Raw genomic sequence first — 24,702 nt, 5'->3', positions numbered from 1 at the left:
AATAATAATTTGTTATTATCTTTTATAGTTTTGTGGGTTGATTGGGCTTAGCTGAGCAGTTCTTGCTTGGGTTTCATGCATTTGGAGTCAGATGTTGATTAAGGCTGCAGTCTTCTGGAGTCTTTACTGGACTGTGATTCCAAGACGGCTCGCTCAATCGTCTGGCAGTTGATGCTAATTGTTGGCTGGGTGTTCAGTTGGTGCTGTCAGCTGGAGGCACCCACATGGGGTCTCTCCCTGTGGCTTGCATGGTACCTGCATAATGAGAAGAAGCATCCCACAAACAAAATCCTAAGGTGGAACCTTGTAAGGCTCCTTACGACCTATTTTTAGAAGTCATGCAACATTATTTCCACTACATCCAGATGGTCAAGGTTCTATGCAGGGTGTAACCAGGCAGTGTGGGAAAGAAATCTTTGGAGACTAGCTGCTACAATAAATAACAGATTGTTAACAGAACTGAAGAAACAGTCTGTAGGTGGAGTATCCAACATGTACAAAATATACCACATACATTGTAGAACCTGTCGGCTGGTGGAGCTGCTGTCTGATAAAATGAAATACAGAGACATTTATCCTGTACTAAACACTCCCATTTCCAAATCAAAGCTCCCCCTATTTATCATGGTCTGGGCCCCCACAAAAACATTAAAATTAAAATATAGCTCCCTGTCCCTCTTTGCACATAATATTTTTATAAAAATAAAGACAGAAATATATCATGTGGTAGAACCTAAATCACCCTTAAGAACTTAGCCTCAAGGGAATCCGGTGAATGCTATTTTTTGCTTTACAGCCTCTCACACAGAAAGCGTGCCAGAAAGATTGTGAATAGTTGCTGAAGTTGAAAATTTTTATCTGAAAAAATAGGTGTAAATAACCAGTTAACCAGCAGAATGGTCCTCTTTAAAAATAGTTTATTGTAAATAGTTTATAGTATCCCCGTGATATAACACATTAAATGAATAAGGAAAAGAAACATAACTACATCTGCACAGATGATAAAAATACTTGACAAAATTCAACAAAATCTCATAAGATAAAGAAAGTTCACTTCATATGCATGTTAGTTATTATAATCTTTCAAACTGATACTTTTATTAAAGTGGTTTCCATATCTTGGGTAAGATTATATTGCTGGTTTATAGCAGGTAGAATTAAACCTTTGTTGGTTCCTAATAAAGATGTCATGAATCAAACAGAACATTATTCTGGGTATGTGGAGAATAAACTTTAGAGTACAAAAGGTGATAGGGAATTAGTGATATAAAAATTTGTTACTTTTTTAGAAAACAGTTACAGATTTCCTTTGTTCTTTATTCTCCATTGTTTTTCTGTTGTTTTGAGTTACTGATCAAGAATATGCTATGATAGAATTTGAAGTTAAAGGGTGATGAAGGGGTTTGGAATTTTAGTATGTTGTTCCCTACTCTAATATTTAAAGTTATAATATTTTTTCTTTCTCTAGGCTGTACTTATGGAGCAGTTTCTAATAAACATGTGCATTTAAGGATAGAATTATCAACTGAATATAAGGAAAAATCAGATCAATTAATGAAGGTATATGTTCAACATTTGACTAAAAGTACTCAATGTTACAGTTAGAAATTTACTTTTCCCTCTTACACTGGATGATAGTTCACTGATTTAAAGTTCACTAATTTAAGAATTAAAAACTTAATTATTTTTAAGGAAATTATTTTTGGTTTTGTACCTGCACTGTCATATAAAATAAAACCAGTCTTTAAAAATATTAGAAATAGTGATTTGAAATATCTGATTAGTAATTTAGTGTGCACGTAGGTAAAACAGTAGAACTATTTTACCTGATTTTCCCCTAAAACTCCTACTAAAAAATTTAATATACTGTGTTTATTACCTTGGTTAGAAATGTAATATGTTCCAGCAGAGACTTCAAATACTCTATAGAAACTTTAAACTTAGAACATCTTATATTAGTTTTTAATTAAAGATAAAATTAAATATCTCTAAAAAATAAGAGTAAAGGGAAGTTAGCATTTTTGGTCAGAACCCCCACAAATCTCTTACAGAGGTTCAACATCTTGGATTCATTTTAAACTCTCATTTTACCTAACTCTGTGGCTGCTCTCTAAGATGTCTAAAATAATATGAAATAATGTGTGTGTCTCTTATTTGCTGTTTTGATAATACTAAAACTTGAAATATTAATTTTGAATTATATCATACTGCTATTTCATTGGTATAGGTAACCTATTTCTTTCCATCTAGAGTCCAGTAGAAATCTAATTATGGAAAAGTATTAATCAAAGTTATAAGTTAATGTATAATCAAAGTTATAAGTATAATTCAGGTTAAAGTAGATAATAGTTCTTATTTTCTTTTATTTTATGCTTTAATTTATTTTTAAAGATTTTATTTATCACCTTTTAGATAGTGGGGAAGGGAGGGAGAAAGAGAGGGAGGGAAACATCAATGTGCAAGAGATACATCAATCACACCCCCAACTGGGGATCTGGGCCGCAACCCAGGCATGTGCCCTGACTGGGAATCAAAACAGTGACTTTTTGGTTCACAGACTGGTTGGTACTCAATCCACTGAGCCACACCAGCCAGGGCAGTTCTGTTTTTTAAAACACTGAATACATTAGCAATGTGTATATGTGAGCTATCACTACAGATAAGAAAGATAGAAACATATTAGGAGGAAAGCAAATATTAGTAGGAATATTTTAAATAATTATCAAGCAAGTTAATTGATTATTGTGGATTAATATTATAGAGTGATTAGAGGTCTAAATAACAAGGTTAAAATAAAGTCATCTTACATGGGAAAAACATTATTATTCACCATAAAGACAAAATAATTAATGTGCTATAAAATTGCATTTGAGAGGGATTTAAAGTAAATAAAGTTATAGATATGTGTATATAAATATTCTCTACATTATTAAAGTGATAGCTGTTCACTCTCTTTTGGTTTTCTTTAATCATTGGTACTCTTTTATCCTCGTAGATATTATCTGAAATAGAAAAAGAAGAATTTCTGAGACGTGAAACCTACTGTGGCCGTCCTGATTCCGTTCCAGAGCCGGGTCCTCATGAACATGCGGATGAATATATTTTGCCAGGTGGACTAAACTGCTCAATGATAATTTTGATAATTTTTACCTGATCATAGTTATCTGGGAAAATTTAGAGTTTTTTCCTTTGTTAATCAGAAAAATACAATCAGTACTTAAAATTATGCTTTCATTATACTTATTCAATTATATACTCTCATAGTTTTCTTTATACCTTCTAAATGATATTGATTTAAATATACATATAATTTTTTTACATATATAGCCGACAACAATGGACATACCCAGCCTTGAGTTTATTAAGTACCCCTTATAACACATAGTTTTAGACTAAGTTTTATGGAATAGTTTGAAGCAAGTTTTGTGTTTTCTTTATTGACTGCAGTAGGGTTTCCATGTATATTTAAGAATGTGGGCTCTTTTTTTGTATTTTATCACCTTTTCTTTGGTGATATGTTGAAATTATTTATTGCTTTCAAAATTACTTTTGTACTTTACATTGGATCACTTTTGACAGGTTTGATCTCAAATATATCATTTCTCTTTATGAATGCAGATGATGGTGAAATAAAATTTGAGTACTGTGAAGTGGAAGAAAGATGTAGACAATCTTTTGAGGCCTGGCAAGATAAACAGAAAGAACTAGAAGACCAAGAGAAAGAAACTCTCAAAGCTCATAGGGATAGAGAAGAAAAGGAATTTCAAGAAGAAGAAGAAAAGAGACATTGCTGGATGGAACAATTTGAAGTTGAAAAGAAGAAACTAGAGAATATTCAAAAGGTTTTTTGTTTTTGTTTTTCATACATTTTTTCTGAATCAGTAGCTGCTTATGAAGAGTATTGATGTTTTGTATTATAGTGTGGATTGAGCTCTGTTGTATGGCTTTTAATTACTCCCGATAATAGAAGCAATTGACCGCACATTAATAATACTTAATATGATTTCCTTGATTCATTTTTATTGAAATTTATTGGAGTTTCAGATACTGCTTTGGATCATTGGAGGCCCTAGAGTCTTTGACGTTTCAAAGATAGTCCTAAAGAGGCTGACATTTATAACAAACTATTACTTTTTTATACCCTTCTAATCATAGGAAATAATTTCCTATTTTTCTTGGTCAGTTTTCTGAACAGTTTTCTTGATCATGCAGTACCCTTGCAATGTGCTCTGATATATAGCAATTAAGTAAAACATATTTGGTTGAAGAGGTTCAGCCATGTTGGTTTGTCCTTCATCTCCATGACTGAGCTAATTCCTTGGACTAGAAATTTTTTGTTATGGAAGGCTTTTGTGTCATTATTATTTGTATTTCAGTTTTTCTCACAACCCCACCTCAGGAGGTCTGCACCCTCAGGCCATGGTCATGGCATGTTGAGAAGTAGGTGAATATTTAGGGCCCTACCTGTGGGCTGCCGTGATCCTTAGAATGTTTAGCTAAAAGGCTGCACTGACTTCTCCGTCTTACATCACTTGCTAGATTTGAGTGTTTCACATAGAGAAATTAGCATGTGGTCATCTGGGCAGTTCAGGATATTCTAGCCCTCCATGTTGAGTACATTAAATTTAGAAAATAAACTAAAGAGAATTATAATATTGAAGAAGTGGTTTGGCCACAGTTTTTTTCTAACAAACTCTAAATCTTAATCTTTCCTTTAGTTATAGTTATATTTACTCTTCACAAATCAGATTAATATGATTATTTCCATCATAAAATTATTATTTAAAAATTACATTTATAGGTTTAGTGAATTCCTAAATATGTGCTTTGTTATGCCTTGGGGCTTAAAACTTTCTGGTGGGGCCATTACATGATTTTATAATGATGGGTTCTAACCATGTGATTCACTCCCTTTTAGTAGTTCTTTTCTGTGCCCCTCGTTAACATCCTCTTCTATTCCTCAGAACTGCTATTATAAATCTCTTTCCATGAGTTCCACCCAATTGCTCTTTCCACATTGTTAGCATATAATCACATACAAGGTTTTTGCATCAATTTTGAGCTTCCTCTTCTTTCAAATCCCCTATCTAGTTAGCATGAACCTCTATACGCACCTTTTTTTTTGCCTTTGCTTCTATCTCAGTATCTCAGTAACACAGGTTTCTTTCTTATACCAAGGTTAGCTTTTCCTCCTCTGTTCTATCATTTTCCAGTTCACCCCTGCTTTTTCTTATATGCAAAATACCCTTATTAGCTTCCTCCTTTCTTATTGTTCATAAGCTTGTTCAATTTTCTGCCATCCTAGAAACAAAACAGGAAAAACCATGGAATCACCTTTGTTCATTTGTCTCACTATTTTTTTGTTTTTTCTTTTTAAAGATTTTATTTATTTATTTTTAGAGAGGAAAAGGGAGGGAGAAAGAGAGGGAGAGAAACATCAATGTGCGGTTGCCTCTCACATGGTTCTCACTGGGGACCCCACCACCCCCACCCCCACCCCCACACTGGGAATCAAACCCTTTGGTTTTCAGGACGGCACTCAACCACTGAGCCACACCAACCAGGGCTCATTTGTCTCACTTCTATCCAGCTCTTTAGCTCTACTTATCATAGTCTAGTTTCTTAAAAGAGTGTGATTTTTGCTACATCTATTTCATTGTCCCTCACTTAAGGTAATCCTGTGAGGTGTTTACCACACTCCACTGAGTGAAACTGAGAAAAGTGACCAATGACTTCTAAGTTACTGTACTCACAGGGTCTTTTTCAGTTCTTATCGTGGCCTCGATTGCATTTTATGCCAGTACAAATTTGATTGTTGACCATTTTTCTTTCCCATGACTTCTGTGGGACCACACTGAGTCAATTCTCTTTCTTACATGTTTGGAAATTCCCCTTGATATCCATTTTAAGCTTCTTTTTTCTTTCTCCTTGAATATGATACTACCAAGGCTTTCATCCTTTGCCCTTTCTTTTCTTATTCTGTATAGTTTTTCTCTCAATAATCTCATTCATAGCCTTGGCTGTTGAGAGCCAAATTTATATTTATAACAGAAAATTGAACTGCATGCGTCTCCTGCAGTACTTCCCACTCAGAGCTTCATGTATCTAAAACAGAGGGCGTTGTCTTCCTTTCCAAATCGCGCTCCTCCTCGGGACTCTGTGTTTTGATGAGCCGCTGTGTTCTACCGACATCATAACCCAAGCTCGAAAGATAAGGACCATTTCTTAGTCTTCCCTCTTTTCTTATCCTCTTCTTTTTTTAAAAAAAATAGTTGTATTATCCATCTTTTTATCCATATAGTTACTGCTACTCCATAGTTCATGGCTAGCTTTGGATACTTATTCTATTTTCTAATTGATCTCCCTACTTTTTGTCTTTTACAGACTCATCCACCACAGTGCTCTTAGAAGGATATTTATTTTTTTAGTTACTTACCTTCTTAAATCCGTCAAAAGTTCCCATAGCACATATAAGATAATGTCCAAAGAAGTTTGTCCATTATGTTCATATCCATTCAATTGGCAATTTGTGGCAACTTCATGTTTTCGTCATCTTTGTATCTGTTCTTGCCCCTGCCACACTATTCCACAGAGGCCCTCATCGATTCTCACGTAGACTTAACTAATAACTAACTGCCTTACTAATCTCACTGGTGTCTCTCTGGCTTCCTGTCTCTAGCTCTACCTAATGTGATGTTATGAATTTTCCTAAAATCAGAGCTGTAATTTTTCCAGTTCAAAAACATTTAATGAATGCCTAAAATGTCTGTTTAACTTCTTGAAAGCCTAGTCATTTCAAATACAATCTTCTGCATGATACCATTCATGATTCTCCAATTATAACACCTATTTATTGCCACTGTGATCCTCCATAGTCTTCTCTTATTATAAACTTATTCTGTTAAATTTGGAGTAATGTGTGAACTTTTGAGAATGTTCCCATATGGAAGGTAAACTTTTAGAGTAAAGGGATTGTGTTTTACTGATTTTTTTTTATTCTTCAGATCCTTCACAAAATATGTGCTAACTAAATATTATTAAAAGAAAACCATTACCCACTGAACCAATTTTTTATGTGAATTAAATGGGTAGGTATGGAGAAAAAAAATAGTATAATGCAAAGCCTACCTTACAAACATTATTATTTGTGATTTTTGAATTGCCCAGCACTATTTCTAGATGATGGTCTTTATTATATGACTAAACAGGCTCAAATAAGTCAAACAACTTTCCCAGGTTAAAAACATCTTTATGTATTCAAAATGGAAACCCTAGATGTTATTTATATGACACTTTAGGTTGAGATTAAAGATGTAATCTCAGTACTAGTAACTGAGCACCATTGTGTGAGTTGTTTTAACCGTTATTTAAAAATAAATGTTGTGAGAATCATGTATAATGAACATAATATTTTTCACATTTGTTTATAATATTTTAATACTACTATGTGTTCAGCAAGAGCAGGCCAGGATGAATGATGAACTCCGTAAAGAAGAGAAAATGTGGAAAGAGAAATTTAAACAACACGAGGTATGTATTTGCTGTTTTCCCTCAGGGCAATAATTATTCTTCATTTGGAATAAGTTATTATGCCTCAAATGGAAATTTTAAAATAATATTATCTAGATGGTATAGGATTTAATTTACTAAAGTTTTAAATATTCATGAATCATTAGAAACTTTTCTTAAAATAGAATGTCACGATAATGAAAATTAACTGCTTAGTAAGTATGTCTATATAAAACTATAATTCTAAAATTTCTTTTAAAGTTTAAGGAAACATACTATTGTGAGCATTTCATTGTGATTGAAAATTATTATGAAAAATTACTGCATTTCTTTTTTTAATTTCTAAAGATTTTATTTATTCATTTTTAGAGAGAAGGGGGTGGGGGGAGAAAGAGTGGGAGAGAAACATCTATCAGTTGCCTCTGACAGGCCCCCCATTGGGGACCTGGCTCCTCAACCCAGGCATGTGCCCTGACCAGGAATTGAACCTGTGACCTTTTGGTTCACAGGCTGGTGCTCAATCTACTGAGCCACACCAGCCAGGGAGAAAACTTGCTGCATTACTTGGACATAATTAATTGAATGTACTAAATAACCCCTTTGAATTTAAAATGAGTCTCTTGATATATTTATTAAATTTTAACTTTTATTTATTTAACAGTTTTTATATAAAGTTGTTTTAAGTAATTACAAGTATAAAGTAGATAAAAACTTCCATAATCCTGCTGTTCAGCTAAACATGTTACCTTTCTTTGTATTTCTTCAGGTCTTTTCTTTATTTATATGAACACCCAGAAAAGATAGGTTTCTACCTGCCACATTTTTTTATTGAAATATATTTGACATATGACATTGTATAAAGTTTAAGGTTAAAACATGTTGACTGATATAATCATGTATTATAATATAATTGTCTGTACTGTTCATCTTTAAATAAAAAACATTGGTTAGGTCTGTAAGGAGACAAATTAATAGAAATGACCCCTCCCCCCCCCCCAAAAAAAAGACCATAGTATCTTACCTGCAGCTAACTCAAATGTCAGAATTAGGAGAGAGATTAAAATAGCTAAATAGTTCCAGGCAAAGGAGTTGTATCCAGGGAGTTGTATCCAATTCCAGTTGTTGTTCCAACAGCAAAATAGTTACACAGGTGACATGACAAGAGAATTGGAATCTATAATGAAGTATCAGGTGCACATTTTAGTGTTGCAAAATTCCGTATATAAAGTTAAATTTCAGTGGATATTTGACAGTAGATTTGACACAATGAGAGGGAATTAGTGAAATTGAACTGGGATTAATAGGTAATATCCAAATTAAAGCACATAGAGGACAAAAATTGGAAAGGCAGAAAAAAACACAAATATGTGATATATAGTGTAAAGATAAAAAATGTGTATACTATTAATTTTGGAAGGAAAGGAGAGAGAGAAAGGAGGAGAAACAATGGGTCTGAACAGATAATAGTTGAAATGGTTTTAAATTATTAAAAAAAATCAATCTGAACATGCAAAGACATTTAATGATTCCCAAGTAGAACCTATATAAAGAAAATCACACCTGGGAACTATTGAAATAAAGACAAAGGGGAAAGTAGTCTTAAAAGCAGCCAGAAGAGAAAAGGCACATTACATAAAAAGAGCAAGAGTAAACTAACAGCTGACTTCTTAAGTGAAATGATAGAGGGAAGAAGACAGTAGAATTAAAGAAACTCAGTGCGAAGTGCTAATTAATGGTTTCTGATCATCAGTGAATCCTGAGTCTCCCCCTACTCCCTGGATCAGTTTTCATTTCCTATGGTTTATACCAAAACACTTGTCAAGAAACATTTTTGGAAGGCAAGTTTTCTCAATCTTTGTGCCTTTGAAAATGTTTTTTTTTTTTAATTTTAATTTTTTATTTTTGTTCAAGCACAGTTTCCTGCCCTTTCCCCCTGCCCCAGCCCAATGCCCCAGCCCTCCCCACCTCCCTCCCATTTCCACCCCCTGTTATTGTCCATGTGTCCTTTATAATTGTTCTTGCAAACCTTTCACCCTTTTCCTCTTAAATTCCCTCCCCTCTCCCCTCTGGTCACTGTCAGCCTGTTCTCAATTTCAGTGTCTTTGGTTACATTTTGCTTGTTTGTTTTGTTGATTAGCTTCCTGTTAAAGGTGTGATCATATGGTATTTGTCTTTCACCACCTGGCTTATGATTTTGTTTTTAAAACTGGATGATTTGTTTCCTTAGGTTTACAGTCCAGATTTATTACCATTTAGTTTTAACAATTTAAAGATATAATTCTGTTGTATATTTTAATTTTGCCTATTAGGCTTATTTTTACATTTTACATTCATCCACACATATTTATTGGTCTTCTGTTGTCTTCCAGGCACTTCTCTAAGTCCTCAAGGTACAGCTGTGTATCAAATAGAAAATAACCCCTGCCTCCAGGGATGTTACATTTCTTACGGTTCTGAACTATTACTACCATTTATACCAATGTACTGTGTGTGTATGTGTGTGTGTGTGTGTGTGTGTGTGTGTGAGTGTTATGAGTGTTACCTCAGCTCTTTATGTTATATACTTTTCTTGGTTTAGAAAACATTTTTCTGTTCCCTTCCATTTTTCTCAGTTCTTTATTCTGGAACTTCTACTAGTCATGTGAGTTTCTGTGATATCTTTTTATACCTGAACATCTCTGTCATATACTTCATGCTGTTATTTTATATGCCGTTCTGGAAAAATACCTAATTTAGAAGTTTTTCTTTAGGCCATCAGCTGTTAAGCCATTCTATTTTGATTTTTAAGTCTTTTTTTTTTAATTTGAGCACTTACATTATATTTTTCATGAGCTTATTTCTGTTTAAACATTTTTTCTAATTTTTCTTTATTTACATTTTTTGGTTTAATAACTGTATGTTCTTAGAAATTGATTCTTCTGCTTATTAAAGTAGTTTCATTGCCTTACATCATTTCTGTTTGTTTTCCTCAAATTTTGCTGAATTTTTTGATGTGTTTACTTTTGTTTTAGGATTCTAGTGACAGTGACATTTTCTCACCTAACTCCAAGTTGTCTCATTTAATGTCATGTATGCATATCAATTTTCTTATTAGTTATGAAAGAATAAGATGTGTGACTAGGCTAATTCTTCATATTCCTTCAATGATGATTTACATCACCTTCCTTGTATCCTGTCTCACAAAATAACTCCCTGCTTCTGCAGTCCCTGTCCTAGCTCTTGGAGTCTATTTTATTGGAACTTCCATCTCAGAAAGTTGAAATCCTTTTCTCCTACACAGATTTTGGCTTGTGGCTTTTTTTGCTTTTTTCTCTGTGTCAATTTGATTTCATATCTTTTCTTTCCTCAAGGAATTCCTCAATTTAATCTGGTTGGCTTAGGATAGCCATGTTAGAGTATCAACCTACTGACTTGATAGAAGCTCCTAAATATTTAAAAAACTGATATCCTTTAAAATAAATGACTTTAGTTTTTCTAAGAAAATTTTATAGTAACTTTATTATTATTTCAGTTTTAGTATTTGCTTTTAATCTCTATTTTAGGTTATATTTTGATAACATTGCACATTTAGTTTATGCTAACTACTACTTATATTTATTGTAGGAGTTTATTAGAAACCTGAATTTACAAATGGAAGAAGAAAGAACAAGATTTAAAGACCTACAGGAAAAAGAAAAAATACGTTTATTAAAAATGCAGCATAATGCAGCTGTAAAAATTCAAACTAAATATAGAGCATTTGTGGCCTACCAAAAATATGGCCCAATTATAAACGAACAAATAGAAAATAAGAAAAAAAAAGCACTAGTGTGGAAAGAAAAGGAAGCAAAAATACGACAGATTGAAGAAGAAAGACGAAAAAGATTAGAGGAGGAAAAAAAGATAGAAGAAGAGATACAAAGACAGAAGGAAGAAGAAAGAAAAGGGAGAGAAAGAGAATATGAGGAAAAAAAGAATATTGTGAGACAAGAAAGAGAGCAACTACTAAACAAAGAAAAATTAAAATTAAAAGAAGATACAAGAAAACAGCTAATAATAAGTAGATCATTAAAAAAGGGAGGACATAATGCTACACATTTAACTGTCAAAAATATATCAAAGTATAAGAATGAAACAGTCAAAATGCTAGGGGATGAAAAGTCAAACAAGTGGGAAGATGTTCCACTTCCGTTAGTTAAAGAATTTAATGAAAGAGAAAATAGAGATAAACAGCTTATACTGAAAGAATCAATACAAGTGCAATTAGAAGAATCTATATCAAACCAAGCAATTATGGCAGAATTTAAAATGGAAGAAAAAAATGAAAACCTAGCAAAACAACAATGTTTAGAAAAATTGGTCAAGCAAGCAAGGAAATGTGAAAATACAGACAAAAAAACTGAATTGGAAAACCCAGATGTGAAAGACCATATGGAAGAACACTTTCAGCGGCAAGAATTAGTCAGTCCAATAGTCCAAAAGGAAAAAACCATGGAGGCTGCTGTAAATGAGAATATAACACAAGAAACCCATGTAATTATATTAGGGCTTAATCAAGAAATCAATGAAGTGAAAAACAATGAAGTACAGAAAATAATCAGAGATAATGAACACAGTAAGATACAAAAAGTAGAAAAGGAAGAGATGTCAGAACAGAAGGGAACTTTGTCTGAAGAGGATAACATTTCAGTGATTTCAGTGAAACAAGAACTACTACCATTAAAATTAGAAAATTCTGAATATATAGGGGAAAATGTACTATTACAAGGAAAAGAAATTGATTTAAAATCTAAAGAAACTGAGGAGAACCCAAAGGACAATGCTCTGAGTAGTGATGTAATTATTAATGCCAGTGATTCTGTGATAAATGTAGAAGGCAAAATAAACAAGCGGAATTATGATTCAGGTAGATATACTCACTACGATGACTTAGGTGGCTATAATACCCAAAACTCCTTGCTTTTTAAACAAGCAAACTCTCTAAAGTCTCATATTAAAGAAATTCCAGAAGAATGTCATGAAAATAGAGCTGAATGTGAAAGTGTCGTGACCTGCTCTGTCCCAGGGCCGACACTTCTATCCTCTATTGAAGAGAAAAGGCTAGCTTGGATAAGGTCATTTAAACCCTGGTTGGAAATTTTAGAGCAAAATCAACAAAAGAAGATTGTTAGGAAGAAGAGACTTGTGAAATGTCCAGTCAACATGATGCCCCCCTTGAATACACTAGATATTCTTCAGTGTGGCTCTTGGGATACTTTACAACAGGTATTTGTAATTGTATGATACATTGCCTTTTTAAACTTCAATTGGTTCGCTAAATGTAACTTTTAAAATCTTGGTAGAACGCATATTTTATATTCACAAATTCTGTCCCTTAATCAGTGATGTTGTTAATGAAATATTGCCTTCATTTGAAAGGGGATGTGTTTGAAAGATATCAAATTATTACAGGAATCATCTCCCTCAGTGAGTCACTGTTAAAAGCTTTGATTTATATCTTATTTTATATTTACATTCATTATATTTTAATTTTTAGTTATATTTTATTAATTATGCTATTACAGTTGTCCCGATTTCTTCCCATTTCCCTCCCCTCCAGCTAGCATCCCCCACTCCCTCAGGCAGTCCTCACACCATTGTTCATGTGCATTGGTCACACATAGGTTCTTTGACTACTCCGATTCCTGCACTGTCCTTTACATGGCTACTCTGTAACTACCTATTTTTACTTCTTAATCCCCTCACCACTTTACCCATTCCCTATACACACCTCACATCTAGCAACCATCAAAATGCTCTCCGTGTTGTTGATTCTGTCTCTGTTCTTGTTTGCTTAGTTTGTTTTTCAGATTTAATTGTTGATAGATAAATACTTATTGCCATTTTATTATTCATACTTTTGATCATCTTTTTTTAAATAAGTCCCTTTAACATTTCATATAATGGTTTGTTGATGGTGAGCTCCTTTAGTTTTTTTTCTTGTCTGGGAAGCTTTTTAATCTGCCCTTCGATTCTAAATGATAGCTTTGCTGGGTAGAGCAATCTTGGCTGTAGGTCCCTGCTTTTCATGACTTTGATTTCTTGCCAATCCCTTCTAGCCTGCAGAGCTTCTTTTGAGAAATCACCTGACAGTCTTATGGGAATGCCGCTGTAGGTAACTAACTTCTCTTGTTGCTTTTAAGATTCTCTCTTTATCTTTAACCTTTTAATTATGCCATTTTAATTATGATGTGTCTTGGAGTGAGTGGGCCTCTTAGCATCCATCTTGTTTGGGACTCTGTACTTCTTGGACTTGCATGTCTATTTCCTTCACTAAATTAGGGAAGCTTTTTTTCCATTATTTTTTCAAATAGATTTCCAATTTCTTGTTCTTTCTCTTCTCCTTCTGGGACCTCTATGATATGAATGTTGAATCACTTGAAGTTGTCCCAGAGGCTGCCTACACTATCCTTGTTTTTTTGGATTCTCTTTTTTTCTTGTTGCTCTGATTGATTGTTTTTTGCTTCTTTATGTTCCAAATCATTAGTTTGATTCTCAGCTTCATCCATTCTACTGTCGTTTCTGTGTACATTGTTCTTTATTTCACTTAGTGTATCCTTTGTTTCTGACTGGGTCTTTTTATGCTGTTGAGCTCCTCATTTAATTCCTTGAACACCCTTGTAACCAGTGTTTTGAACTCTCCAATTGTTAGATTGTTTATCTCCATTTTATTTTATTGCTTACCTTTTCTGGAGTTTGATCTGTTCTTTCATTTGAGTCATGTTTCTTTGTCTCCTCATTTTGGCAGCCTCCCTGTATTTGTTTCTATGTATTAGGTAGAGCTGCTATGACTCCCTGTCTTGATAGTGTGGGCTAGTGTAGTAGAGGTCCTGTAGGGTCTTGGGGCACAGCCTCCCCTATCACCCAGGCTGGCTACTTGAGGTGAGCCCTTCATGTGGGCTGAGTACATGAAGGACTCACCTTCCTTGTAGTTGAGTCTTCATTGCTATTGGCAGATCACAGGAAAAATTTACCCAGGCCAGTCAGCTGCAAGGATTGGCTGTAACTACTGACCACCACCATCTGTCCTCTGTGGAGCATCTGCTGTGTGGGGGCAGGGAGGTGGTGCTCCACCATGGTCTGGAGCTGTTCACTGGGTGTGCAGGCCATGGGGTTTCCTGGGTAGTGCAGACCAAGTGCAGCCCCCACCTCTTTTGCACGGGGCCACCCTGCCTGAGTTATAAAGCAATCTGAGATGGCTGCTACTTGTGCTGGGCTTGGAGATTCCCAGGTGAAACCAAACTGTGAATCTAGGTTGGTTGCTGCTTGAGCCAGGCCTGGGGCCCCTTAGCAAGATGTAGGGAGGCTGGGGGCTCACTGAGGCTGGCTGTTGCTTATTGAGATGATTTAGGAAGTTAACAAGCATGAGCCAAGACCAGACATTCATATGGGAAAGCAGCTTGGGTGGACATGTAAGTTGGATATTATGGAGTCTCTGGGGATATCCAGGGAGGAGCAAACACCAGGGAGGTGTTTCAGGATTCTTAGGGTATATTCTCAGCAGTGGAATTGGTAGTCAGTGGCAGTTCCATTTTCAATTTTTTGAGGAAATTCCATGCTGTTTTCCACAGTGGCTGCACCACTCTGCATTCCTACCAACAGAGTACTGGGGTTCCTTTTTCTTTGCAACCTTGCCAGCACTTGTTGCTTGTTAATTAATGATAGCCATTCTGAGAGGTATAAGGTGATATCTCATTCTGGTTTTAATTTGCATCTTTCTGATGACTAGTGATGTTGAGCATCTTTTCATATGTCTGTGTGCCCTCTATATGTCCTCCTTGGAGAAGTGTCTGCTCAGGTCCTTTGCCCATTTTTAATTGGATTTTCTTCCTGGTGTTGAGTTGTATGACTTCTTTCTATATTTTGGAGGTTAAATCCTTGTCTGATGTATCATTGGCAAATGTGTTCCCCCTACAGTTGGTTCCCTTTTTGTTTTGTTGATGGTTTCTTTAGCTGTGCAGAAGCTTTTTAATTTGATATAGTCCCATTTGTTTATTTTTTCCTTTATTTCCCTTGCCCTAGGAGACGTATCAGAAAAATATTGCTATGTGGGATATCTGAGATTTTACTGCCTGTGTTCTGCTGGGACTTTTTATGGTATCAAGACTTACATTTAAGTCTTATCTATTTTGAATTTATTCTGGTGTAGGGTGTAAGTTGGTGGTTTAGTTCCTTTTTTCTTTTCTTTTCTTTTTCTTGCATGTAGCTGTCCATTTCTCCCAACACCATTTATTGAAGAGACTATTTTACTCCAGTGTATGCTCATGCCCCCTTTGTCAAATATTTATTGACCATAGATACCTGGGATTATTCCTGGTCTCTCTATTCTGTTCCATTTGACTTTGCCAAATTCACTTATTAGGTTGAGTAGTTTTTTGGTGGAGACTATAGGGTTTTCTATATACACTATTAGGTTGTCTGCAAATAATGACAGTTTTGTTTTTTTTTAAAGGAACTAGGAAATCAGGAGGTGCTAGTTTGGCTATTCATTTTTTTTAAAGGGTATTTATTTTTAGAGAGAGGAGAAGGGAGGGAGACAGAGAGGGAGAGAAACATCGATTGGTTGCTTTTTGCATGTCCCGAACTGGGGATGTGGCCCAAAACTCAAGCACATGACCTGACTGGGAATTGAACTGGCGACCTTTTCATTCACAGGCTGGCACTCAATCCCCTGAGCCACACCAGCCAGGGAAAATAATGACAGTTTTAATTCTTCCTTTCCAATCTGGATGCCTTTTATTCATTTTTCTTGTCTGATCACTGTGGCTAGAACGTCCAGTATGATATTGAATAAGAGTGGTGAAAGCAGACATCCCTTGTCTTGTTCCTGATCTTAAGGGAAAGCTTTTAGTTTTTGCCTGTTGAGTATGATGTTGGCTGTAGGTTTCTCATAGATGGCTTTTGTTATGTTGAGGAATGCTCCCTCTACTCCCACTTTGCTGAGTGTTTTTGTCATAAATGGGTGCTGTACCTTATCAGATTCTTTGTCAGCATCTATTGATATGATCATGTGGTTTTTGTCTTTCATTTTATTTATGTGGTGTATTACATTTATTGATTTGTGAATACCGTGCCATCCTTGCATACACTTGATCATGGTGTATGATCTTTTTCTGTGGCTTGCCAATATTTTGTTGAAGATTCAACAAGCATGTATGTTCATCAGAGATACTGACCTATAATTTTCTTTCTTTGTTGTGTCTTTACCTGTTTTTGGAAATAGGATAATACTGGCCTCATAAAAGGGGTTTGGGAGTCTTCCCTTTTCCTGAATTTTTGTAATAGTTTGAGAAGGATAAGGGTTAATTCTTCTTTAAATGTTTGGTAAAATTAGGCTATAAAGCCATCCATTCCAGGGCTTTTGTGTGCCGGGAGTTTTTTGATTACTGCTTCAGTTTTACTAGTTGTTATCAGTCTGTTCAGACTTTTTGCTTCTTGATTCAGTTTTGGAAGATTGTATGTTTCTAGAAATTTATCCATTTTGCCCAGGTTGTCAAATTTCTTAACATGTAGTTGTTCATTGTAATTTCTTACAATCCTTTGTATTTCTGTGGTATCAGTTGTAACTTCTCTTTCGTTTCTGATTTTATTTATTTGGTTCTCTCTTTTTTTCTTGATGAGTTAGGTTAAAGGTTTGTCAATTTTGTTTATCTTTTCAAAGAATTAGCTCCTGGATTTATTGATCCTTTGTATTGTTTTTTCAGTCTCTATGTAATTTAATTCTGCTCTGATCTTGATTATTTCCTTCCTTGTACTCACTCTGGGCTTTGTTTGTTGTTGTTCCTCTAGTTCTTGTAGATGTTAAGTTAGGCTGTTTGTTTGAGATTCTTTTCATCTTTGGGTAGGCCTGTATTACTCTGAACTTCCCTCTCAGAGTTTGCTTTAGTCTTGAGCCACGGCACCACCTAGTGGCTTTTTTTGGAATGAAATTGATTTTACTGTCCTTGACAAGTGCTGTGAAAACAGGACTAACAGCATTAGAAGCCTCTAGTATTTCTTTAGAAACATAATTATTTAGTAATGTAAACTTAGTGGATATATGTATGAACTTTAAAATAGCTGTCACCAAATGCTACTAATTTTCTATGTTTATGGAGCCCATAGTTTCAATCAAACTTAAGACAGAAACCTAACAAATGTGTAGAAAAACAGGGAATAATATTTCACATAGTGGAATACCAAAAACTACTTAATAATTTCAAAATATGTATATGGCTAGGGTCTTAAAGTCAAATGTATTTAATAAAATGTTTTCAGTTTCTTCATATAGGCAGATGCCTGGGAAACATTCAATTGTTATGTATATATTATTTTATTACTTACTCAGCAAATATGCATCTGTCCAATATGATTGGCCAATATTTACTGTTGGAACAAAGGGACAGATGCAAAACCTGGTCTTTGCCCTCAGGGAGCTTACTGTAGTGGAGGAAAAGGTATTAAATAAATATACAGATAAATACAGATCTTGACAATTACTGTAAACAAGATTTCAGGGTATTCTGTGAGAAGATAAGACAGTGCGGTTTAAAGAGATCTCTGGGATGGAAAAGAACAGTGTAAAGAACACGCACCACTTTGAAGTGTCCACTCTTTCCTAGGTAATGTATTTGCCGTATGCATCAGCTCTACAGGGGTACATATAGAATCTTTCTTACTGTTTTTTATCTTTGTCTACGTTACCCTGGGAACCATTCTTTTTCTACTTTTGGAAAAATGTGCCTGCAGGCTCTCTTAAGTAATGATGTAGCTACTAACTATTTTATTTAAATTATTTTTTCTAGTGAATATGTGTTTGGGGTAAGCATGAGTGACAGCCTCACGTCTACAGTGCAGTTGCTTCCAGAGTAAAACTGAAGTTAGGGTGGTGGTGGGGCTCGCCTTTGTTGGAGGTCCCTTCTGTCCGATGCGAAGAGCACTGAGCAGGTTAAAACGTGTGAACCTCTTTCTCCCTGGTGTTTCTTCTCCTGCCCACTCAGTTTCTTCTGTGGAACTCTTGTCAATTTATATAAAGTGAGAATTAACCCTTTCTTTCACTTCCTAGAGCGTAGCCTCCCAAACTGTGCTGTATGTGCAGGTCACCTGGGGGTCGGTCCGGATTTCTTAGGTCTGGTGATCAACCCCAGTGCTCTGTGTTTTTACAGTGACCCTGGCTGGTGCTGGTGCTGCTGGTCCATCCACTAACTGGAGTAGGAGTGTTCTACAGGACCCCGTAATCCTCTGACCACTACTCTAAGCAGCTGTTTCAAACATTTAACTTTTCTTTGAAGCCTCAAAATATATGCGATAGAGATAAAAAATATATGTGAGTGTGAAATATAAATATTGAAGTGTTGTAAAATATCATCTTGTAGTGACTCTGGCAGCTTATCGTGGTGTCTTCATTCACCACTGCTGCTGACCTATGACTCACTTTGTTCCTTCGATTTTCTAACCTCTTAGCTTTACATCTTTGTTCTTATCTTGACCAACCATTGTATAATTGAAAGGTCCTTCTGGAGAGGACCTTTAGAAAATAAAAGTTTACTCTTCTTGAATTTCACCCAATAATGAATTCACTTTGCTTATATTAATCTTGCACTTGGAGCCTTTAGGACACAAATCAGTTTCTTGTCCACACTTGTTTACGTATCGCCAGGCAAATAGTGATTGTCATTGCTTGACTGGGGTGGACAAATAGGAGGATGGATATATGGATGGATAAATAAATCTAGGTGAATGTTCATCTTATCTCTATATTATTACTAGCTTCACAGTTTTGATGAAATGTATTGATTAAAAAATAATATAAATTATTTGAGTGTCATTTATTTAATAAAGTACTAACAGGCCCTGTATCAAGTCAGATCTGGGTTCTGATTTTATTTTTGCTGTTTACTGACTGTGACCTTGTGTAAGTAAGGTTCTCGACCTTTCTGAGCCTCTGTTTTGTCTTCTATAAACTGGGAAGAGGAGTACCTACTTTATAGGATTGTTCAGTTTAAAATACACTATATAAAGAATACAGTCTAGGGCTCCTAATATATACCATAGTCGTTGTCAAACGTGGATCTCAAATATCTAAAGAAAAAGGCAATTGGATTTTTGAAAGCTGCTTAATAGTATATTTCATGAGAGAAGTTCTTAAACTGAAAAATCTGAAGCATCTACTTTATGTATTAATATTATAAAAGGATATGACTGAAGGTCAGTCATTATTGATAGCTAATATAGTTTAAGTTTTCCTAGTATTACCTCTTCCCTCCCTCCCTTCCTTCCTTCCTTACCTTCCTTTCCTTCCTTTCCTTCCTTTCCTTCCTTTCCTTTCTTTCCTTTCTTTTTGTTTCTTATGGTAACTTGCTTTAAATAGCACCAAAAAGAGGGTACTAAGCTTCAGGATTTTTTTTTTTGATATGGTTTCATAACATGGCACAGATTATAACATTTTAGCTGCTGATTAGTTTTTAGACCATAATGTCTCACCTCCCTTATATACGACAAATTGTAATAAACCAAACTTATTTGAAGTTAGATTCTCTTTCACTTAATCCACTAATGATAACTTGTATTCAGTCTCTGCAGCTGATATTTTAAAATAATATTATTTCTTCAGGTTCAACAGGTTTGAGATGTGGTACTGAGCAGGTGTTCTGCAAAACAGCAAAACCCAGTCATCGTTTTCATTACTTTGGCAGTTGCGGTTCACCGTAGACGATCGACGCTCCTTGGATTGAACTCAGGAATAACTGAGAATGAACTTTCTAATATCTATTTTATGTGGTACATAAAATGACATTTTCTGAAACAATAATGGTATGTGTATATATGTATATATGTGTGCTGTATATATATGCCACATATATGTATATGCCATATATACATGGCACATGTATGGCATTTTATGTACCACAAGCTGTCAAGAAAGTTTGGGGAAATAGAGATGATTAAGTGGAGAACTGTCTCGTGATCTTATGTTAAATACAAATAAGTGAGTCATATATTCTATACGGGAACAGTACATTTTCAAGTCATGAAAAATACTAGTTTTTCAAACATTTTTATTACCCTTTATAAGAGACAGAAGCTGTGAATGCTGTAAACATCTATTTAGTTTGCCACAGGAAGAGCGCAGTCTGTTCGTTCATTTGTTCAGGAAACGTTTTGTGCACATGCACTGGGCCCCCAGTGGCCCTCGTTCAGGCCGACCACAGGGCAAAGTGATGAGCTCCTAGGAGAACTACCAATGTGTTTTTCCTTTTTTGGAGCATAAAGACATTTCATTTATTTGATTCTTATCGTGCAGGTATCAATAAATAATTAAGACATTATGTTGATCTCATTTGTGTGGATAAATCTAGAATGGAGTAGTGAATAAATTGCTATATCACAAGGAAAATTTTAAAATTCTGGATAAAAGGGAGAAGGGAATATTGTGAACCACCATATATGCAAAAGTAGATCCCACGGACAAGGGCACATCGAGGACAGCTGTCTCTCCTGTACTGCAACTGCCGCATCAAATGACTGGAACTTACTTGTGTTTATATGTTTAACTGTAAGTCACATATTAAGTCAGGCAAGGTAATACAAATTATAGAGCAGAGTAGCATTTGTTACAATAAAGTTGCGGTTGTAGAGTTTTCAGTTCTTAAGTGCTCCATTGTAAACACTATTTAGAATTTCCAATGACAGAATCTCTAGTATTTCCTGGTGGACAAATTAAATGGACATTATGCAGCAGTTATCTTGTCACAAATGGATGAATAATTGTCCTTGTAAAATTTTAAAAATATTTGTTTTGAGTTGTTCTAGATTTATTTTTCAATTACAGTTGACATGTAATATTATATTCATTTCAGGTGTACAACATACAGCACTTAGACACTTATTTACTTTACAGAAATGATCACCCCAATAAATCTAGCTCCCATCTGACGCTCTACAGTTATTCCAATACTACTGATTATATTCCTTACGCTGTACTCTACATCCCTGTGGCTATTTTAGCGGCTGACAATTCGTACTTAATGCCTTTCACCCTTTCCACCCATCCCCCATCTCCTTCCCATCTGGCCACCACCAATTTGTTCTCTGTATCTATGAGTGTGTTTTTGTTTTGTGTGTTAGTTTATTTTGTTTTTTAGATTCCACCACAAATGAAATTATGTAGTACCTGTCTTTCTTTGTCTGACTTACCACTTATTTTGGTCTTCTTTGTGACTTTCATGATAGAATTCTCATCTACGATCACTTTTCCTTCTGCCTAAAACATATGCTGTAGTCACCTACATAGTCTCTTACTTTTGTTTCCGTGAGAATGGCTGCATCTTACCCTCATTCTTGAAAAATATTTTCACTGAAAATGATGTTTAGATTGTGAATAATTGAGAAATTCCTGAAATAATTATGAAACTAAAAAGTTTTATTCACCAAGTTTTTAAAATACTGATTGTTGCTTTTGCTACTCGAGTAAGGAGTAGACAATCAGTTCTTTATGTCTTCATGAATATAGGACCTTCCCATTCACTCATGCAAATGTGTAAATTAAAAACTCTTAGTTTAGTATCTTCCACAGGGGATTTTTATATGAAGAGGAGTTACCGAACTTAAAAATTTTATATGTTTTCCAGATTTTTCTGGAGCAACAGTGCTTTCAATTTCTTTTTTCTTTTTTTTTTAATATATTTATTGATTATGCTATTACAGTTGTCCCATTCCCCCCCCACTCCACTCCATCCTGCCCACCCCCCTCCCTCCCACGTTCCCCCCCCATAGTTCATGTCCATGGGTCATACTTATAAGTTCTTTGGCTTCTACATTTCCTACACTATTTTTACCCTCCCCCTGTCTATTTTCCACCTATCATCTATGCTATTTATTCTCTGTACCTTTACCCCCTTCTCCCCCTCCCACTCCCTTATTGACAACCCTCATGTTCTAGTTGTTTGCCTAGTTTGCTCTTGTTTTTGTTTTATGTGTGGTCGTTAATAACTGTGAGTTTGCTGTCATTTTTACTGTTCCTATTTTTGATCTTCTTTTTCTTAGGTAACTCCCTTTAACATTTCATATAATAAGGGCTTGGTGATGATGAGCCTCTTCAACTTGACCGTATCTGAGAAGCACTTTATCCTCCCTTCCATTCTAAATGATAGCTTTGCTGGATACAGTAATCTTGGATGTAGGTCCTTGCGTTTAATCTTGGGTAATGTAATTATGGTGTGCCTTGTTGTGTTCCTCCTTGGGTCCAGCTTCTTTGGGACTCTCTGAGCTTCCTGGACTTCCCGGAAGTCTATTTCTTTTGCCAGACTGGGGAAGTTCTCCATTATTTGTTCAAATAAGTTTTCAATTTTTTGTTCTTCCTCTTCTCCTTCTGGCACCCCTGTAATTCAGATGTTGGAACGTTTCAAGGTGTCCTGGAGGTTCCTAAGCCTCTCCTCATTTTTCCAAGTTCTTGTTTCTTCATTCTTTTCTGGTTGGATGTTTGTTTCTTCCTTCTGGTCCATACCATTGATTTGAGTCCCAGTTTCCTTCTCATCACTATTGGTTCCCTGAACATTTTCCTTTGTTTCTCTTAGCATAGGCTTCATTTTTTCATCTGTTTTTTGAATAGATTCAACCAAGTCTGTGAGCATATTGATAACCAGTGCTTTGAACTGTGCATCCGATAGGTTGGCTATCTCTTCGTCGCTTAGTTGTATTTTTTCTGGAGCTTTGAAGTGTTCTGTCATTTGGGCCATTTTTTTTGTTTGTTTGTCTTGGCGCCTCTGTTACTTTAAGGGGCGGAGCCTTAGGTGTTCACCGGGGTGGGGTAACGCTGATCACAGCGCTGTGACGCTGTACGTGGGGGCGGGGCCGAGAGGGAGAAATGGCGCCCGCTTCACTCTCCTCCGGATTTCAGTCTTTCACTCTGCTACCCACAATCAAACTGGGCCCCTCTGGTGCTGGTTCCCGAGTAAGTGGGCCTGTGCACACTCTAGGCCCCTGTGGGTCTCTCCAACAACCTCTCCTGTGAGGCTGGGAGTCTCTCCTGCCGCCCCAACCCCCAGGGGCGCTTTCAATCAGAGGTTTGAGGCTTTATTTCCCTGAGCTGGAGCCCTGGGTTGTGCAGTGGTCTGCTTCTCTGCCCGCCGTTCGTCCGGTTTATCTGTGGGCGAATGTGGTGCCGCAAGGTGCTACCTGCCACTCTGCCTGCCCCACTCTCCGCCACTCTGAGTCTGGCCCTCTGGGTTTATCTGTGCAAATGTGGGACCGCAGGGTCTGCTAGTGCTCGGACTGCCTGCGCCATTTGTCCCACACTCCGCCAGTCTCAGTCCCGCCACAGCCATGCGAGTCCTCTCCACCCCAGTGCCGTCTCAGCCCCTCCTACCGGTCTGGATGAATGATTATTTTCTGTTTCCTTGGTGTTGGTCCCCCTTGCTGTTCGATTCTCTGTCAGTTCTGGTTGTGCGAGGAGGCGCAGTGTGTCTACCTACGCCGCCATCTTGGTTCTCCCCCCGTGCTTTCAATTTCAATTGAACAATTTTTGAATTTCTATTTTGAGTATGATACATGCTAGACTCATAAAGCCAGTAATTTTTAAACTGTTATTCAGTACATGGGAAACGTGTCCTTAGGATTTTTGATGTGGTGATATGAAAATATTCTTACTATAAAGTGATTTATATAGTTTTTTCAGTGCAGAGAGTCAATTATAGTGAAAACCAACACAGTATGTTATTCCTCTGCCCTTTAACTTAGATGAGAGTTCTTGTTTAATAAGTGAAGTACTTCTCCATAATGCAAAAATATTTCCGACATAGTCTTGTGGAACAAGAATTGTAGTCCTTAATATAACATGCCATTAAGTTAAATATGTTCTTTGATATTGAGTTTTCTTTAGTTCAAAAGACAAACCAAAAAGAAAGTTTAAGAAAAAAGCTTTATGAAGTAATGAATCTATAGTAATTTTTCAATAATATGAAATATTGTAAATGTATGGTCTCCAAATTTTTGAGAAATAGATAAAATTATTATTCATGATTTGTTTTGCCACAGATACTGTATGCTTGGTTATATTACAATGCGTTATTCAGTAGTAGGTAATGATTTATACCTTTGTAATGTAGAAGACTTGTAATAGAATGTTGTTTGTATTCCATGGCTCGGTCCAAGGTCCCATCAACTTCTGGCTTCAGACTCGGACTTGAAGCACAGAAT

General features: G+C 35.8%; 1 protein-coding gene across 6 annotated transcripts in view; it reads left to right on the top strand.

The window, feature by feature from the left end:
* Positions 1-24,702, top strand: part of LRRIQ1 (leucine rich repeats and IQ motif containing 1) — a 242,786-nt gene that overhangs the window by 10,813 nt on the left and 207,271 nt on the right. For all 6 annotated transcript variants that reach the window (XM_053921022.1, XM_053921021.1, XM_053921016.1 and 3 more), the window contains 5 exons: positions 1,469-1,560; positions 2,996-3,110; positions 3,619-3,842; positions 7,456-7,530; positions 11,113-12,753. In XM_053921022.1, coding sequence (XP_053776997.1) covers positions 1,469-1,560; positions 2,996-3,110; positions 3,619-3,842; positions 7,456-7,530; positions 11,113-12,753 — 2,147 coding nt within the window. The remainder of the gene's footprint in view (positions 1-1,468; positions 1,561-2,995; positions 3,111-3,618; positions 3,843-7,455; positions 7,531-11,112; positions 12,754-24,702) is intronic.

The sequence above is a fragment of the Desmodus rotundus genome, chromosome 3 (assembly GCF_022682495.2).
Source record: "Desmodus rotundus isolate HL8 chromosome 3, HLdesRot8A.1, whole genome shotgun sequence".
Classification (NCBI taxonomy): Eukaryota; Metazoa; Chordata; class Mammalia; order Chiroptera; family Phyllostomidae; genus Desmodus; species Desmodus rotundus.
This window is presented reverse-complemented; position numbering and strand designations above follow the sequence as displayed.